We start from the raw sequence: 19,761 nt of genomic DNA, 5'->3' as shown, positions 1-19,761 counted from the left end.
ACATCTAAACAGTCTGATGTACGTATATAGCAGTGATATTTATTGCTGACAGACTGTATGGGTGATTCAGAGCAGCATCAGAGCAGCACTGAGCAGAGCTGCGATCAGTCTTGTGTTCAGTCTGTGTGCAGTAGACACTGATGCTGTCTGACTCGTCTTCAGCCAACCTGCAAACCTGCTGGTTCTGGCGTACACCCCCGGCTTGTGAGGAAGTCCACACTCGTGCCCGAAGCTCGTGACTCCGACCACATAAAACCTGTCCTCGTCCTCGCTGTAACACTGCAGGGGCCCCCCGCTGTCACCCTTGAGGCACACACACAAACAGCAGTCACGTCTTATTGAAATGAAACCTGTAGCTTGTAGCGAGTTTAAAAATGTCATTACCTGACAGGAATCAGCCGCCCCGCTCTCCAGTCCAGCACAGATCATGTTTTCAGTGATGAGGCCGTTGTACCAGGTGATCAGGTTACACGTAATCCTGTCAATGAGCTCCACCTCAGCTTCCTGCAATCTGTTCATCAGTCTGCCTACAGTACATTTACCAAAATGGTACTTTACTTATAAAGGGCTAAGCAATTATATATGAGAGCAACATTTCAAAACACGGGAGAAAAAGGCAACACTTAACTTTAACCCACTATTTAGCATTTTTAAGCAGTCAATAAACATTTAATTTTAGAATTATAGTAACTTTAATTTTTGGCCAGGTCTCCCTTAAAGGGGAACTGATGAGGTCTGGTTACAGGTTTTGGGGAGTTCTACTGCATAAGTGAAAAAAGTTGTACAAAGCATTTTGTGGCTTCAGAGGGAGCTGCACAAAGTCTGATAAATTGAGGATCGAGGTTGCATTAGCCACTACTAGCATAACACACCCAAAGCTGTACAGTTAAGTGAATAAAGTCAAGTTGCATTGTGGGTAATCTCTATAAACAAATATCTGCATATGAATGCAGAATCTATAGGCAATGGGACAAGATTATGGGATCGGAAGCATTCTAGTTCCCGATTGTAGTCCGTTTCTAGTAGTATTGGCCAATCACGTTTGAGCGGGCTTTTGGTTGCATGCAGGTAAACAGTGGAGAGCAAAAGAGGCAGAATGCATTGGCCGTAATGCAATCTCGGAACCCATCGGTTATTGTCTGCCCCGTATGTCCGCTAGCTACACCGGTGTTACACCGAAATCTGTGACCCATCGAGATCGGTGACCCCCTACCTCAACCTGAACCAAACCCATGTCCCTAACCTTAATCACGGAGGGGCGCGCAACGCTTTTAACAGGAGGGACACAGATCACGACGGGTCACAGATTTCGGTACAACACCGGAACAAATATTGCCCGTTGCCCCCAGAGGCTAAATCGTTGTCAAACCCATAGCTGATGGGTTCCAACGTTGCAATGTGGGAAATGTAGTTGCCAGGTTTGGAAAAAGAAGAAGAATATGGGGAATAAGAAGAGATATCTTTGGCTCTGCTCCTTCTGTTAAAACTGTCCTTCGTGAGTCTGACATTGTTATTAAGGTGCAATGCTAAATCTCTTTTTTTTTAATGATTTTTAATTTCAGAATACTTTATGGTTAAGTAAAGGTTATTGTGTCTTACAGTTTTTTTTGATCGCTTTGGTACTATTATCATAACTATGTGAAACAATTTCACAACGTTTAGTACAAAACTCCAAACTTATCCCACTTGTACACAGCCAGTCTTTCATTTAAAACTTGCCATTGTGCATTCATTTGGATTGTAAACATCTCTCACAACCATTGATTCAAAATATAAGTTTTTGTGAAATGTCATGAGAACATATGGTTTAATCACCAAAACACAACATAATGATATCTTTTCAGTTTAGTCGTTTTAACTACCAGTAAATCCGGTAACAAAACAATGCAAGATACATGTTTCAAATCGCCGTTAGAGGTGCTGAAAGTAATATGCTACAGTAGTGTGAAAGACAGATTACAGTTTTTACTTACATTACCCAACATTAACAGAATCTATAATTTACATAATATCTATCCTATGTGTAATCAAGTTGTGATCAAAGATTAGTTTTTACAGTATTTACAGGAACCTCTGAAAATTACAGCCATTTTGATGATCTGCTTTGAGTTTTCTACTAAGAGTTGTGAGGTTTTACCACTTACTTGCGATAATAGTACCAAAGCGATAAAAGAACTATAAAGTTGTACCTTTATCTTTCCCACTGAGTCTGAGATGCTGGCAAGGATTCAGGGTTTACCATCATGCCTTTCATAACAACGCTGCAGAATCAATGAGTTGCTAAACTAACCTCTGTAATAGGGGCTCCCCCATCCACTGATGAAACAGTGGCTGAAGTTGAGGATGAACTCATGAGTCAAATTATGAGGAGTGCAGACAGGTTGGACGTGGTCAGTGAAGATGAAGGGAGAGCTGAGGAGCAAGAGTGTCACATCGTTGTCAGACGTGACGTCATCGTAGTCCTCGTGCATTTTGACTTCCCTGATGGAGCGGATCTGGGTTTGATCTCCTGGAGTAGATAACACATTAAGTCCTGCCACCACACGGAAATGGCTTTTGATGATCCTTCTAGACATAGAACAGAAATCATGTGACTGTTTATGACTCTGACTGTCTTTCTCTTTGCAAACCAAGCCACCTATCCATTCTCCCATCTTAAATAGCACACACATGTTGGTTTCATTAGTTCCTGTGAACTGGTATTCTTTATTGAACATGTTAAATATAATGTACGAGTACACAGATATACTGTACATTAGGGCTGGGTACCGAATTCAAAACTTTTTAGGCACCGACCGAATTGCCTCTAACGTATGGAGTATCGAAAAATGCCTTGTCATGCAATACCCAATTTCAATACCTAAGGAGTAAATCTCATCAGCGTCAGTGAGCCAATAAGCATGCAGCATGCTTCTACCAAGATCTAATAATGCTGGTGATTGGCTGTCTAAAGTTACACGTTGTAAAGACAAACAGCAAAAACTCTACGTTACACCAAGACGGGGCTCATGTAGTAGGAGCTGAAAAATAAAAGAAATGGTGCTGTAACGTGTAATGTTGTTAGTTATGTTTTGTTTTATAAAATTGGTATCGAAAAAGTATTGTTTAGGAACCGGTATCGAAGTCACGGTATTGTTATCGGTATCAATTTTTTTTTAATGATACCGAGCCCTACTCTACATGTACACACACTTACAGTCTAACACACATGTTGAGAGAAGGAAAAAATGTTAAACATGAATACTTCTGAAAAGAGAAAAAGTAAATAAACCACTACAGCTCAGAGGTGGAAATCACACTGCTACAACTTGGGTCAAACTAGGCCAAATCACAGCTGCATTTCTCAGTCTGAATTCATAGTTGAAATAATGTTTCATCACCAGTAACAGTCACCAGTTTGTACCGGGTAATTTTTGTTTTGCAACCCAGCTTCTATCTGTCTTTTATTACATTTAACACAAGTTTGATTGCTTCTTCCCAATAAAACCTTCATTGGTGAAACACTAATACAGAGAACAAAAAACTGACCCTAAATCTGTGTAAGATAACACTATTAGACATCTGCTCATATGGACCTCTGGTTACGTCAAGGACACCCTTATGGTAAATCCAGATGCACCTCTATATGTGTGATGTATATGTAACATCATATGACCATTGTTTCTTCCATGGGTTTTTCTGTGTTCGGCATCTTCAAGTCTATTTCTCTTCACATAACAGTTTACTTGAAACCTGTGCACATGCACTTATGTCACAGATTAATTGGCATCTTTGGAGTTTATCAGTTGTTTTATGTTAGTGTTGTTCATTAATAGCTGGAAAATGCTGTTTTTACTGTTTCACTGTCTCACCTGTTTTTACATGGTATTTTATTTATATTTAGTTCACTTCAAAAGCAACGTTTTCCATAATGTGTTTACATCATTTTGTCTATTCCATGTGCACAAACACAGGGTGAGTTATACACCAAATGTGACTGAGTGCAGGTCAGTCACATCAGTAAGGTGTGTAAGTTATACTCACAGGTATTTGTGGAAGCAGTGTGTGGCAGTGAGCACCCAGAGGTTGCTGAGGATCGTCCCGCCACAGTGGTGCCTGGACTGGATCTGGATGCTGACCTGCCAGGGCCAAGCCCCCTCAGGAGCCTCCCGCCCCCCCACTATACGAAATGCACCAGGGGGGGAGACCAGGAGCCGCTGCCCACAGCCTCACAAACACAATCAAATAAAGTTTCCATTTTTTTTAATCTAAAATTACATCCTGTTGTTTACGTTGTTGGAGGAAGTAAGTTGTGTGACAGTAGATGCATTTGAGGTGTGTGACAATTAGTCAATTATTCATCAACTATTTTGATAACTGATCAATCGTTTAAATCTGTCATCAAGCAAAAATGCCAAAAATTCTCTGGTTTCAGTTTCTCAAATGGGATGCTTTGTTGCTTTTCTGTTTATATCATTATAAAGTATACATCTTTGGTTTTTAAACAATTAGTGAGACATAACAAGAAATGTAAATGTGGCAACTTAGGCTGTGGGAACATGTGATGATGTGAATGACTTTTGTAATAAGTAGCCTAATAAAAAGTTAGTGGATATAGTAGAAACCAAATGATGATGACGCAAATATGGCCACTTCAACGCTGTAGTTAGTTTTCTAGTTTAATGATACAAATGAATTGTTGTTTAACTTTTCATAAACCCTACTGTGTCACAGGAGCTAGAGGAGCGACTAGCCCAGAGGTGACATCAGGACTTTGGCTCTGTAGAAGACCACAAGCAGGAAACAACAAACATGTCTCCTGTTTAGGTAGTAGTGTTCACCTTTTTTTTTTTTTAACTTTTGAGCTACAACTATTCAAATGTTTTTCTGTTACATGCTAAAATGTAGCATAACACTAGCACAATCATAGTGATAAAGTCAGCAAACTGATTAAGTAATGTACGGAAGTGAAATGCATTCACTTGAGAAAAACATACTTGCCCTGTTTTAAAATCCTGCAACAACCTCTTTTCTGCATGTTTGCTGCTGGGACAGTGCGATGGATGGATGGATAAATAGATAGATGTATAGATGATTGATTAGGGGGCTGTTAAAAATTGTGAGGGGGCATTTTTTAATAAAATAAAGTTCATTGATTTAACCTGTATCCATGATTTTCGCAGGATTTTCGGAAAAACAGAGCAGAGCAGAAAGGCTAACGTTACTAAACTTGCTATACATTTGCTACCGGATGTAAAGCAAAACCTGAGTGCATCAAACTGAGAAAGTGTACGTTTTATTGCTAATAAATTAAATTTTTCATTTATAGTTGGATAATGTTATTTCGCCTTTCAAAAAGGTACAGTGTCACTTTAAATATTAGGCTAACGTTACTAAGGTAGAAGAAAGAGTCAACTTTTCAGCTAACGTTATTCAAGGTGGGAATGTTAAAAAATGGCTATTTTGAGACTTCTGTGAGTTAGTATTCATTCTTAATTTACGTGGCCAATGTTTACATTAGCTTTATGTCTATTTGTGTAACAATCAGTCTCAGTGACCATGGCAGCATATTGCACATACTGTAAGCTAGCTAAAGTTAACTGATGCTAGCTACTCTGTAACTGCCGGATTTTCAAAAGTAGCTGAATATTTTTTTTTAAGCTAGTAGCTACGTGATTAGTTTCCTCCCACCCCTGGTCCTGGTTGTATCCTACTACTCACTGTCCTGTGGTGAAGTCAGATCACTCAAACACAAAGCACTCAAAAACAGCACAAGCACTTTAGGCTCCATTTAGTTTAACGTTAAACTCCTGAAGACATTTTTTGACCGCAAACAAAACCAACTCCAGTTCCTTCCGGCCAATGGCCTCATGGGCACGTGCGTCATAAGTGAAATGTAATGACAATATGACAAAATACAACAAAATAATAATTAAAAATAACAATAATAATGTAACTATTTAATTGTAAGATGTCCCAACACTTACCTAAAGATGAAATGCTCCATATGTTTCAAAATGTGTGTGACAAATCTTTTTAAATGCTTTTGGGAAAGTAAAAGTTTATTTTTATGTAACTTTAGAGGAATATGTTTTTGGCATTTGTTGTATGGTTTTAAACGTATGATGTATCAGTATGAGACATGCAGGGGTCTTGTGGAAGCTGTCTCTGACTGAATGACTACAGCCTGACAGCAAAATAAATTCCTGCACTACAAACTCACCACACTGAACACACAACCTTGTGCGTGTTTTCTGTGCACAATCTCATCATGGGGAATGTATAACCACGCACTGAGGTTTAGGGGCTGCAGGCCTAAATGACCTTTACGATCTTACGAAACACGCTTGCCGACACTCCCTTACATTGTGCTGAGAGTCATCAATTATGCAGGGAAACTGCTCGCGCTGAGGGGGAAGACAGCAGCAACAATATGGCGACAACCGCAGTTTCTCTCCAGTCTTTTCCACACCTGCTGTCCTGCAACGGCTTTCCGGATTCATTGTAACGCTTTCAAAGTGAGTATCCTTCATTTATAAACGTTTGAGAAAATGGTGCAAATGTTGATATAGGTGACAGTAGATTTTCTCGCTGTCGGTATCCTTGCGTAAATGTCGCAGAGCTGCACACTGCCCCGGATCTTTTTTTTTTGGAGCGGGATAGTAGAGGGTGTCTACGTTTGCTGAGCATCTATGGGCTGCACCAGAGCACGAATACAGACATTTATCAATCAGTTGATGTCGATCGCAAGGAATTTATCGGATTAACCATTTCGTCGAGCATCCGAGGCATTGATTAGACCTTTGTGAGAGAAAATGCCTCGTAGGTTAGACTTTAGGTAGGGGCGCCGTCTGACTGCTCCAGCCCAAAAGAAAGCCAAAAAACTATTTTTTTTCTTCAGATTTTGGCCACTATTTTTTGGTTTCACATAGCTTACCCTCCAGACTACAGGATGAAGCTCTTGAAACACCAGAAGGCTTCGATGCTATGTGAGTAGCCTGATCCTCCTTCCACCATCAATAGCCAAGAAATGTACATTCCTCCAGGTGATTTTGGTGTGGCAGCATCATAACTGTTCTCTAATCGTCTTATTTGTTATGTTTAACCTTGTGTTTAGACTTTGTGTTTTTTATGCTTGTGTTTAGCTTCATACTCTGGGCTATCTCGTGCACAGATGGAGCCCTTATTGATTTGGCAGTCGACGTGGCTTCACGGGTGTGGTGCACATCCTCCAAGGCAACGCGCAAAAAGCGCACAGAATAACATCGAAAAGAAAAAGAAATCAATCATATTTGCTTGTTTGCTGAATATCAAGAGCGACATATTGCTCTGATTTATTATGCTACATCGAAATCACACTTGTGACTTTGACAATTCCACGTTTGCGTTTACCACAGCGTGACATTTTCAACATACACACCACCCACTGCAGCAATATTGCTTTAGTCAATTTGGTTGTATAGCGGACCACTTCTCTGTGCAGTATAATCTCCTGCTTTTCTCTGTGGCCGAGCAGCACTTTTTTAATTTAATGAAATATGTAAGGAAAAAGCACCATGGCGTCCACAGGCCCTCCTTCTTAACAGGTTAAGTAGCCTAAACAAGTCTTAATTTCTCATGCGTCTCTGTGAATGAGAAGATGCCAAAAAAATGTGTCTGTTTTATCCGTAAAAATGGTTGCACTGCCGAACCTGGATGTAAGCAATGTGCAACCCACGAGGCTGAGACTCACCAAGATGAGTGTTGTCATCATGACTTACTAACATTGAAGATAATTGAAGGATAAACTGCAGGCACATTCAGTCGTCGATGGGAGAGCTCAGCTAGAAATCTAGGTTTCCAGCAAAATGGGTGTTCCAGTGAGATGGGTTATGATTGCTTTCTCTATCATCCCTGCATGTATGCAGTCGTTCATGTGCGCGCTCGTGTGGTGCTGAAGCGGACAGCGCCAGCAGAGCACCAGAAGGCTCAGAGACTGCGAGGTTCCGGGGTCCATTTTATAACAGACGTCTTGGCTCACAGTCTGCATGTTTTCATGTCTTTTTTTCAGAAAGAGTGGAGTCTCTGCTGTATGATATCTGCTTTACACGTCGAGCATTTTTTTATTATATTGTGGGTTGTGTTATTGTGGGAACAGGAAAGTGACAGGCCTTGTGATTCAGATATGGTTGTGCTCTCCTTATTTAGGCTGCATCCCCCCTTTCCCTCCACCACCTTAAGCTGAAAACAAAGGTTTGTGTGTAAGGACAATGGGATTACGGATGAAATATTGAAAATATACCACAAAATCAAATGATTTCAGCCATCTTTCAAATAGTCAATGGCTCAGTTCAGGTGTGGCTGTGTTTCCACTGAACTCCTCTCCTCTTAGCTCCCTCCACTTTCCTCCAGCAATGCCTCACATTAGTATATTGACCCTGAAATGTCCTGCAGCTTGAACAGTTGTCATGTAACATCATACCTTTTTTACATCCAAGTGTGCTGGGAAAAGGCTCTACTGAGTCATGCAGCCATTAAGTGCACTGAGTAGCATTTCCGCTGCTATTCAAAAAAGCATAAGGAGTAAAATCCTTTAACGGGTCTTTGTTGGCAGAGGTTTATTGTAGGACCCAAACATTGTTTCAAACATTTTGGGGGAATTATTGGCTCATACTTACTTACACCTTTACTATATACGGTTGTTACCTAAACCTAAGACCTGGCATAACTGATGAAAAATGTCTCTCAAATATGTTTTATTTTGTATAAACATAGACAATTTATATCAGATGTATCATTGTTCAGGTTTCTCTCTGTTGACGTTAACAGATCATTGAACACAAGTCTGTTCATGTTTCGGTTCATCTTATCGCCTTAACTGAGGTAAAGGCAAAGAGTGGGAGAGACTGTAGGATGATGGAGCTTAATATAGAGATATTTCACTTTACTGTAGCTTTTAACTTTTGGCAGCCATCTGCCTTTGTAGTACACAAATTATACCTGTGTACACAAAATAAAACAGTATCTATTTATATCTATAATTATAGAGTGAGACATTACAAATACTTGTCCATAGGCAGTGAGTGATGGAGACTGCTTAAGTAAACATTCCTGCATCTTATTGGCTGCTGAGCACTTGTGGATTGATAAATGTACAAACGTTGTAGAGAAAACTATCATGGTTTACAATTTACAATTACGATGTCTCCTTGTTGTAGTCTTCTACAACAGCAATTTGTAAAATGGGAATATTATAAATAAATAATTTGGTAAAAAAAAGTATTGCAGAAGTTTGGTTAACCTTTCCTCTCTGTCTGCACCTCCTGCAGAGCTGCTACTGTGGATGGTACAAACCTAAAGACCAGGTAGCTGCAGGATGAAAACATGGCTGCACCCCTTATTGCACCGCCAGGACCTGATAGCTTCAAGAAGTTTACTTTGGAATCTTTGGTGACACTTGAGCTGCGCATCAATGAGGAGAAGAACAAGAAGCCACCCAAGCAGGACAGCAGCTACCGTGACGATGATGACGAGAACAAGCCCAAGCCCAACAGCGACCTGGAGGCTGGGAAGAGCCTGCCCTACATCTACGGGGACATCCCTAAGGGATTGGTGGCGGTACCACTGGAAGACCTGGACCCATACTACCTAAAGTCTCAGAAAGTGAGTTTGCAAACACACAGACAAACAAACACATGCAAAGTGACGTTATTGACTCACATTCACTAGAGTTAGAGTAGAGTATCAAAAGGTGGCATCTAATGTCTGGTCAGATTCAGAGTCTTGTTTACTGATTCCTTGATAAGATAGTACCTGGTTTACCAGTTCTTGTACTGCAGCTTATGTTTAGATAACATTTATCTTTTAAAAACTTTGGGTCAGTATTTCTCAATTTTGGGGTATAATCCTGAAACACTGGTATCACAAAATTTCAAATGATTCCCAGTCCTTTTAATGAATGGTATTTGTCCCTGTACCTCAGGCATCCAAAAACTGAAATTACGACTGAACCTCTCTAATATTACCTCTATATTGCCTCTATTAGCAAACTAGAATATGTTTACATTGCATCACATTCACAATGTCTTGTCCATCTCTTAATTTTGATAGCAAAGTCAATAGGATGCGGTTTTTCAGATTTTGGCATTTGGACATGCTTACCTATTTGCTTCAAGCATACAAATTGTGTGGCATCTTGATAGATAACAAGGACGTTGTTTAGGACATTTTAAGATCAAGATGATTATCTTGATCTATTATATATTTAAATGTGACCAGTTAGTCCTGGTGATTTTTCACCCCTACTTGATCAGCATACACCCCAATGTTGATGCTCATGCAGATAGACAGGTGTTCTTGTATATCAGTAGAGTCAAACATGCACATTAATATCTCACACAATGGTCAGTAGATGAGTGGCCTCATGACGTCGAGGTGAGTCATACATTATGGCTGGAATTTAACCAGACAAAGTTGAGACGTTGTGTGATTTGTGAGGGTTGGCTTCCAGGTGTGCTATGTTTACAGTTATTTAAATTTTATGATTAGGTTGCAGAATTAAATTATGTTTTCCTCCTTGAAGACCTTTCAAGCTGTTGAGTGGGCCGTATCTCTCTGATGTACTCATAGGGCTTTGGGGAAAAGGTCAGAAGCAGGAACTGTTGAAAGATTGTTCCACATGACAGACTTTCCTAATTGTTCAAAAATTAATCTGTGGCAGGAGAGAAAAACAGCAGCAGCAGCAGGCTGAGAAGGCTCTGGTTGTCTTAGAGAAGACACGTGTCTCTCTGGGGTTTCTGTCATCCCCTGACGCTCAGTGTGAGGATGGCTGGGTGACCTTGAGAGTCCCTGAATATCCCAGTCATGTGTACCTGCCAACCAAAACTGTTAAAGGAAACTGTATCTATGCCAGAGGACTGTGTCTTGCTCTTGTCTGACCAATCAGCCTCTGAACAAAAATAATAAAAGATATAAAAGCCATTACTCCCAGATATTAATAGAGGGTGAAATGAAGGCTCAGGAAAGTTCAAGCCATTTTGGAAAATCTGACCCAGCTATGCACTGTTAGTACTCCTGTATCTGTGTTTTACAGTGTGAACCTGTTTGTTATTTTAAAAAGATGCAAGAATACTTCATCATAAAATTGATTTTTTTAGTTAGGAATTAATCGAGATGCAAAGTGTAGTGAGGTCAGTTTAATGCTGGTGTGTTTATAAACAGGACTGAGTGAGCACTGAGTGCAATATCTTCTGCCATGGTAACATCGTTTGTTATCTATTTTTAACAAAGACTTATGTAACAAAATTGGCATTTTTATTCAAAATGGTCTCCTCCAATCACATATTCTTTTAAATGCTGCTGCACGTTTGTGGTGTTGTATAACTCAGTGCCTGTCCACACAGTGTACTTTAAAATATAGCAAGTCCTACCTGCAAAAACAAGCTTGTGATAATCTGTTTAGTCATCATCTGTGTGTGTGTGTGTGTGTGTGTGTGTGTGTGTGTGCGTGTGTGTGTGTGCATTCAGGTGCACACTATCTGTCTCTCCGTCTGTCTCATACCTCCCTGTTTTTACACTGTGCACGCTGACTGTTATGTAACGCACCAGTCCAGTGCACAAGAAGGAGACACGATTCAGATGACACGTGGCAAACATGTCTATCGATATGTGGGACTGTTGATAAATTCACTGACTAACACACAACGCGCTAGTCTTTTTTCTACACAAACGTCCATGCATTATTGTCACAGATGCATGTAAGTCATGCAAGCTTCTTTGTGCTTCCCGTGTTTTTCTTCTCGTCTCTTCGCCTGCCTCTACCAGCAGTCCTGTCAGCTCTTAGATTCAGGCAAACCTAATTATGGCCCTCGAACTAATCTTGTTCTAATACCAAAGGGAGCCGATGCTGCTTTGGTTCTGGCAGCTCGAGCAGCCGTGACGTCAGATCAGGTGGTGACCTTGATGGAAGAACGTTGCTCTGTATGTCTTTGTCACTGAGAGGCGACGGGCTGGTTCTGGAAAAATTTGCTGCAAGGGGAGGGGGGAAAAAAAGCAGTTCATCTTCTTTATTACAAATTTTCAGTCATGGCTCCTTGAGATTGTGTCATAGTTAGGACAGTGATGATGCAGTGTCCAGCCCTCCCTACTTAGCTGGTGGCTGGAGCAGGGGCAAGCCACACTGAGCCGAACCAGGCCACGTTGAGCCTGGTGTCAATGGTGAAACAGATCATTTTCAAGGAGAGGGGAACGAGAGAGGAAGGGAGAGATTAAGTGAGGACAGGGATGAAATGGACGACATGTGCAGGGATGCCTGAGCACATTTGGTCTCCTTCTTGCTGTAGCCACTGAAATGTGTTTTTGGGAAAGACCTGAAGGTGCAAAACATTTTAAGTAAAATCAGGGAAATCAGTGCTTTTCTCCACCACACCTGTGTACGTGTGTCAAAGTATAACATCTGCTGACCTGTCCTCCTTACTGTGGATTAAATATGAATATTTACAGTTACATTTTCATAAAAGTCACAGATTTGCTGGGGAACGCAAACATACTGTATCTTTTGGGATGTAAAATGGCAGTAAAAGGGAAAAGGCATGAGCAGGTTAACACCTACATATGTGTAGCACCTGACCACCTGTGTGTGTGTGTGTGTGTGTGTGTGTGTGTGTGTGTGTGTGTGTGTGTGTGTGTGTGTGTGTGTGTGTGAGTGAATGTGAGTCCTTCAGGCAAAAGGATCCATAAAATGCAGTTCATTTACTATAAAGGTTGAAAGAAGGGGGCTCTTTGAATGGCTGCTGTGGCCCTCATGGATGCAGATGCTGCAGCCATGCTTGATGGCTGGAGCTTCTGTGTTGAAGCCGCTCTCTCTCCCTCTCTGTCTCCCACCCATCCCCCCTCCCACCCTCTTCTCTGTCTTCTGCCCAGCTCCCTCGCTCTGGCTCCCTCTGCCCTGCTTCCTCTCAGCCTGCTGCTGCCACAGTTGCTGCCTGCTTGCTTCGATCCCTCTCCATCTCCCCCGTTCTCTGCCTTTCCTCTCCTCTGCTCTCCTCTTTGCTCCACTCTGGATTATGAAATTTTCAGTAGCTTTGCAGCAATTTAGTCATGCGTTACAAAAAAAGACTCCATACATATATAGCAGTCATGTGTATGTGTGTGGATGTCAACCTTGGTAAAGCTTTGTGCATTCTGGTTTGTGTGCACATGTCAGTTTATGTGTGTGCTTGCGCACTAGTGTATGTATATTTGCCATGGATATGCACACACCATATGTGTATTTAACTGAAATGTCATGCTACCAGCAACTGGGATGTTTCCATGTGTGTCATTATGGCTTACCATATCACTGACTGGGAATGTTTACAGTATACATGGAAGTACTAACACTCGGGAGAGGCTGCTGCTCTGACCTATAATAGTAACTAGAGAGTAAGATGATCTAATCAGGTTTAACTATGCTGGCTTGTTCTGAGATGTCTGTAGATCTCAGTCAAATTAATATCAGGGAGGTCGTGTGGTAATGTGTCTGATCCTCCGGGCAGAAAAGGCTCTTCATTTAGGTTCCACGTTGCTCTCTAAGATATTTACATTTCTTGTTGACAACATTTTACACATGAAACTTATTTCTATTAGAAGGCCTCTTACTGTACGTCTCCCTTCGCATTCTTCCTCCTCCTCCTCCTCCTCCTCCTCCTCCTCCTCCTCCTCCTCCTCCTCCTCCTCCTCCTCCTCCTCTCCCTTCTGACTCCACTGTCTCCATCCTTCAGCCCTGAGCCAGTAGCTCTGCAGGGCTTAATGTAGTGAGTGGTGCCTTGTTAAAAGCACAAGGGCCCATATCACTTGTGCAAATGCAAGAGTCTCATTAAAGTTTCATGCAAATCGCCATGTTTTATTTAAACAATTATGAGGTTATCCACAGAAAGAGGCTTACCCACTTTTCTCGGTTTTGCTCGTTTCCTTCTCTTGAAACCACCAAAGCCGTGATGTGCTGGACGCCACCGAGTGACTGGGACAACATACCAACATTAGAAACATCCAGGCAGCCATTTTCCCTTTGTTGAAATGTGTTTCAAATAATCTTTTGTGACAGAAAATGCACAACGTACTACTAATTTATGAGCACAAGCACATATTCTATTGTACATATTATCTACATATTTATGAGTTATGTATACTGAGATATGTATGCAGAAAAGATTCTCACAATACATGAAATAGGATGACTTATTTGTTGCTTTTGGTAAATGTTTTAATTATCATTCTGAATTTGCCGAAATGTGTATTTTTATCTGATTAAGTGATTAATACTCTCTTTCTTTCTTTCTTTCTTTCTTTCTTTCTTTCTTTCTTTCTTTTTTTTCTTTCTTTCTCTCTTTCTCTTTTTTCTTATCTCCACAGACATTTATAGTGCTAAATAGAGGGAAGACAATCTTCCGTTTTAGTGCCACGCCTGCCTTGTACTTCATAAGTCCTCTTAATCCGGTTAGGCGAGTAGCTATTAAAATTTTGATACATGCATATCCTTTGACATGGTGTCTTAATAGCAGAGACAAAAGGGTTTCCTGTTCATGTATATTATTCATGATGATATGTTCTGTCTTTCTGCTCGTACTGCTATTGATGATGTTTCCTGTGGCTGTAAATACAGGAGAGCATACAGAAAACTGGTATGGAGATGGAAACTAATAGTCTGTCAGATTACAGAAAATTATGATTTCTTTACATGAAAGAAGAGTAAGGGAAGGCTAGCACAAATAATGAGTCATCCTTATCAGTAAACCAGCCTGGATCTCCTCCATAAGCTTATTATGGTTTAGCACTGTGCCATCCATGTCAGTACCCAGACCGACAATTTGAAGAATGTAGGCCTATAACTTTCTTTATATAGAAGCTCAAGAGGTGGAAGGAAGTCGTTTTTAGACAACAAGATGCAGACGATCGAAGCATATTTTTCACAAAGTAGGTCAAATCTGCCTTTTGATTTACCACACAATGAAAATAACATGAAACTGGAACCCATACAGCAACTGTCCACTGGCTACAGTTATGACATATTTGACCAACAGACAGTCTAAAGTCTAAAAGAGCACTCTACCGATTTAGCATTGCACTCATATAACAATGCCAGACTTAGACGGACAATGAAAAAAAAAAGTATCAAAATTGATGCAGCAGTCATTTTTATCTGTGCGATCTCCTACATTAACACTTTACATGGAGAAATCACATTAGATGCATACTGTAGGTATTGTAGATGCTTTCTATTGCTGTGTTTTACATTTCCAATTGGGTTTATGATGTTTGTGATTGCCTTTATAATCCATATTTTCCTTAACATGCTCCTCACTCTTTTCAGCATGATCATTATGTTTACTATTTTGACCAACTGTATATTCATGACCTTTAGTGATCCTCCCGAGTGGTCAAAACAAGTAGAGTAAGTACACATTTAATATATTCACTCAATAGTATGAATGCATGCTAACCGCTAGTCCTAATTTTACTATTTACTATTACATTGGAGCACAGAGCATATCAGATTTTCCAAAATATAAATAAATACCCAGCAATCTTTGAAAAGCCCAGAATGTAATGGTAATATAAGAGAATCACAAACTGGAGCTAGCCATGCTAACTCTAGGGAATGCCATGCCAATTTAATAGTTTCCGTCATAAAACATTTGCTTGGTTAAAAACAATATATGTAACAATCTAACTGACTGTTTCACTCAAATTTATCCTGTGCCCTTCCCATTCCCATTCCTATGCAGAACTTAGTCATAACAGAAAATAAGATGTGAGTGCACTTTAATCCAGCCTGGTAAACAACGTTTTTTTCTTGCAGGTACACATTCACGGGAATTTATACATTTGAGTCTCTTGTTAAAATCACGGCACGAGGATTCTGTATAGACGGGTTTACATTCCTTAGAGATCCATGGAACTGGCTGGATTTCATGGTCATTTCGATGGCGTAAGTATTTTTTCTTGTGATTCAGACTGTCGGTGGATGATAAAATTAAATCAGGTGCACAAATATTGCCATTGTTTTGCTAAAGAGGGGGTGGGTTAAGAAAGTCAGCTTCCAGTGCTACAGATGATTGTTCATCTTTCTTACTTTTTCCTTTATTTCTGTCTGATAACCCATCTTCTGTGTTTCCTCCATTGATCTGAGACATCTCTGATCTTTATCTCTGGGAATTGAAGGTTTCCATCTGACACTCTGCGGCCTCCCTGACAACACCCACACCTCGGTCCCATTCATCCAATTTAGCTTCCTCTTGGCATCTTACTCTCTCTCATTCACCTTTTCTCTTTCAGTCTGCAACATTCAATTTAAGAACCCAGTGTCCCCCCATCAACTATATATCACCAAGTATAACTGCCTCTACATGACCAAATGCATACCCATTCATTCCATCAGAACTTTGCAAAATACATCTTCGTTGTTTGTAGAGCTGCCATATAGCCCGCCTGTGTGTGAATTTACCTTTTCACCTCATATCTTCATGTAAATAACAAGCTTTTGTAACTGTGGTTTGATCCTGCAGGTATATAACAGAGTTTGTAAACCTAGGCAATGTCTCAGCTCTGCGCACGTTCAGGGTGTTGAGGGCATTGAAAACTATTTCTGTAATTCCAGGTAAGACAGGATGGGGCGGGGGATGGTTGGGCGGGGTCGGTGTTAGGTGTGTTGTCTTTCTTTCCTTTTTACCTTCCACCCTTCTCCTCAGTGGACAGGCTCTGTGAGTGGCGTCGTTTCCTCCTGGTTCGGTGGTGTTGTGCTCTTGGCGTGTGTGGTTATTGTCATCGTGTTTGTTCTGTGTGTGATCCTTCCCCTATTTCAGATATATAACAGAGTTTGTGGACCTGGGCAATGTATCTGCGCTGAGAACATTCAGAGTTCTCCGAGCATTGAAAACTATCTCTGTCATTCCAGGTGAGACTCAGTTTAAACACTAAGGCTGATCCTCTCACCCTTTCTTTTCTACTCACTATTATTATGATTACAATTATGATTTAAGCAAGAACAAAAGAATTGGAGACAACCATTTTTTGATTTATTTTTCCTCCAAAATTATCAAAAATGGTACTAATACATTTTTGATAGGCTTTGCAGTCTCCTCTAGGGCCCTCCAAAGTGTCTGCACTCTCTTCTGCCCCAGTAGCACTCTCATTATGAGGCTCGTTTCCAAGGCAGCTGTGTTTCTCTTCAGAAATAGCTTTAACCCACTCCTTTGTCACCAACTTTAGGAATAAGCAAATACCCAGTACTGTAGCAAAGAAAATTGTTGATATAATATTATCATTTTAAGAAAAATACAAATAAATCACGTTATTATGCATGGAATTTGTATCAGCTAAGAATAGATTATAGCTTCTCAAATTTGCCAGAAATCCTTCTAGTTCTTCTATTAAAAAAATAAAAGTGAAATCAAAAGATCAATCATTTTGGTGCACATTTATAACTAGTGATTAAATTGGAAATAAAAGGATTCCATGTTTTGGGGATCAAAAGCAAACTTTTTATACTGTATGTTGATATTCATATGAGAAATGGCATAGCTCTTAGGGAGATCCCACAGAATACATTGATTATTTATGTATGAAGACTGCCAAGCCTAGTTTGTGAACATATCTCTTATGCTGCATGATGCTTTTCAGTCACTTGCTTTTACAATATTAGCCTAACAAGAGCTTGGCTGACAAATGGCATTGAAAGTTTGATTTGCCTTCTTTTGTTTTTTAGTTTGATTATTGATTTTCTTTCCTCTGTCTTCTTTACGACCTACTTGAACGATATACCACACAGAGAAAGAAACGGTGTGCTCACATTGTAGAGGTTGGGGACACAGATGGGATGGTTGAATGACCTCTTGACCTTTTTGAGTGACATTGACCACACATCCATCTATCTATTGATAGAGGATGTGGAACAGATGTCGTGCTTACTCAAAAGAACCACTGTGAATTGCTTTTTTAAACAGCATATTCATGTGGAAATATGAAAAAAGGAAATCTTTTAAGTGCAAACAAAAAGGGATGATATTTGATGTATTCAGAGGAATAATTAGACATTACCACCACTCTCGTGTCTGGAGCTGTTAGCTTAGCTTAGCTTAGCACAAAGACAAACAGCTAGCCTGGCTCTGTCCAAAAGGCAACACAATCCACCTACCAGCTCTTAGCTCTTAATTAGGATTAACTAATGAACATCTGGTTTATTTAAAAACTTAAAGCGTCAAAATGTCAGTTCCCCTTTTACGAGGGGTTATGTCCCAGATTGTTTCTTGTCTCTGAGCAGTTGCCAGTTAACTGTCGGAGAATCTAGAAAAACAATATAGCGTTTTAGTAAGTGAGCTTTAGAGGTGCAGTAGGCTCTCCCCGTTTCCAGTCTTCATGCTAAGCTAAGCTAACCGGCTGCTAGCTGTACCTTAGCTTTATATTTAACAGACAGACACGAGAGTGGTATTAATCTTTTAACTGAACTATTCTATTAACATTAATTCATGAAGGCCTGTAGCACTGGAATGGAGAAAATGTAGCTTTCATATTGTAGTTTTAGTCCAACAGAGAATATTTTATGTGCAGTGGAGGGCATGATTTTTAAAGATCGTAACAGGGTAGGGGGGTATTTTAATAAATAATAATAACTTTAATAAATAATACCCTACTAAAATTGATTATTTAATATACTTTGTTAATTTATTTTGCTTGACAAGATCTTGTCATCTAGATAAGAAAAGTTGTTTTAATTTGAATGTTTTTCTTAAATGCCAAGCAAGTTTTACTAAGATTGTCCAAATGTGTAAGCCTAATTTAGACCATATTTTACAAGAAGATACAGTTTGTACAGCTGGTAAAGGACACTGTACCTGTAGAGATTAAACAGAAAAGAGGGTGCAGGTCATCCTGCTTCCATGTTTGAGTTCCTTGTGGACCCATGTGAACACTGCCAGAGGATGCCTGTCTGGAAGGTAAAACAAATTTGTCTTTAGCGAAGGTGTGGATGAGACAGACTGCAGGGTCACGGTATGGGGAGTCAGTGCTTTCCCAATGACACCTTATACAAGACAGTTCAAGAAAGTGTCCACACTGGCACTGGCATTGAATTGCTCCTGTTCAGCCTTGGAGTTTAAATGACCTGCATGTGGTTTCCAGCCCCCCTGCCTGTGCCTCTGTCCTTCTCATGGCCCCTCTTTGTGCTGCTGTGCTCTCTTCCTTATGGATTTCCTCTCACTTTTCTACAGTCTTCCCCCTTTTGCTCACTTTGTCTATCATTGGCAATGAAATGCAAATTTATTCAGTTTAAAAAGCCAGTCTTTTTGATTTCTGTTACAATATTTTTTGTCTGGATAAATCTGAAAAAAGTGGGAAGGCTACTAAATATTTCCTGTTTGTTTTGTTTCTAGAGATGTTATGTTTGTAATCTGTTTTGTCCAAAATGTATTACTACCTATATCTTTTTTTTTTTTTTTTTAAAGCTTTCATTCATATAAATTCCCCAAGTCAATACAATATCACATATTAACATTTAGGTATATTATTACATTATAATTCACAAATTTAATGAAAATATATTTCCTTAACAGTTTAATCACTTTTAATTTGAAAGCAGTATGGTGCTTTTAGCTTTTGAGCTAAATCCAGTCAAAACTGGATATTTCCATCCCTAAAAGGGATTAGCATTTTAGCAGTATAAGATAATTTATAGTAGAAGTAGATGCTCCAAATATTCATACCTGGGGCATCAGCATCTCCTCCATCATTTGTGTGGTTTGTGTACGTGTGTGCGTGACTGCCCTCCAG

The 19,761-nt window shown here is 40.0% G+C and overlaps 2 protein-coding genes across 12 annotated transcripts in view; one reads left to right on the top strand and one right to left on the bottom strand.

Moving 5' to 3' along the window:
- Positions 1–19: 19 nt before the first annotated feature.
- Positions 20–5,854, bottom strand: LOC116039453 (transmembrane protease serine 11D). 2 transcript variants are annotated; one of them, XM_031284339.2, is made up of 5 exons: positions 5,701–5,854; positions 4,024–4,207; positions 2,291–2,568; positions 385–527; positions 20–303 (listed from the first exon to the last, which is right to left on the bottom strand). In XM_031284339.2, the coding sequence occupies exons 1-5, from the start codon at positions 5,768–5,770 to the stop codon at positions 67–69; spliced, it is 912 nt and encodes a 303-aa protein (XP_031140199.1). In that variant the 5' UTR covers positions 5,771–5,854; the 3' UTR covers positions 20–66. The 2 variants fall into 2 exon arrangements, with proteins under 2 accessions (XP_031140199.1, XP_035863915.1); XM_036008022.1 differs by having other exon boundaries at positions 2,291–2,565.
- Positions 4,792–19,761, top strand: part of scn8aa (sodium channel, voltage gated, type VIII, alpha subunit a) — a 44,534-nt gene continuing 29,564 nt past the window's right edge. For 3 of the 10 annotated variants that reach the window (XM_031284286.2, XM_036008012.1, XM_031284257.2), the window contains exons 1-6: positions 6,249–6,497; positions 9,288–9,621; positions 14,350–14,468; positions 15,299–15,388; positions 15,797–15,925; positions 16,800–16,891. In XM_031284286.2, the coding sequence (XP_031140146.1) occupies positions 9,343–9,621; positions 14,350–14,468; positions 15,299–15,388; positions 15,797–15,925; positions 16,800–16,891 (709 nt within the window). In that variant the 5' untranslated portion in view covers positions 6,249–6,497; positions 9,288–9,342. Of the gene's footprint in view, positions 4,807–6,248; positions 6,498–6,624; positions 6,969–7,010; positions 7,026–9,287; positions 9,622–14,349; positions 14,469–15,298; positions 15,389–15,796; positions 15,926–16,502; positions 16,595–16,799; positions 16,892–19,761 lie in introns of those variants that run through there. The other 7 variants (XM_036008014.1, XM_031284294.2, XM_036008011.1 and 4 more) reach the window with 6 other exon arrangements.

This window comes from Sander lucioperca, chromosome 12 (assembly GCF_008315115.2).
Source record: "Sander lucioperca isolate FBNREF2018 chromosome 12, SLUC_FBN_1.2, whole genome shotgun sequence".
Taxonomy (NCBI): Eukaryota; Metazoa; Chordata; class Actinopteri; order Perciformes; family Percidae; genus Sander; species Sander lucioperca.
This window is presented reverse-complemented; position numbering and strand designations above follow the sequence as displayed.

Bases quoted from the DNA above. Each gene is read 5' to 3' on its own strand.
- LOC116039453 (XM_031284339.2), bottom strand. From the start codon at position 5,770: ATGGAGCCTAAAGTGCTTGTGCTGTTTTTGAGTGCTTTGTGTTTGAGT. The intron at 2,569-4,023 runs GTGAGTATAACT...TTCTATGTCTAG, and splicing joins CACTGCTTCCACAAATACCT to AAGGATCATCAAAAGCCATT. The intron at 304-384 runs GTAATGACATTT...GTGTGCCTCAAG, and splicing joins GGGCGGCTGATTCCTGTCAG to GGTGACAGCGGGGGGCCCCT.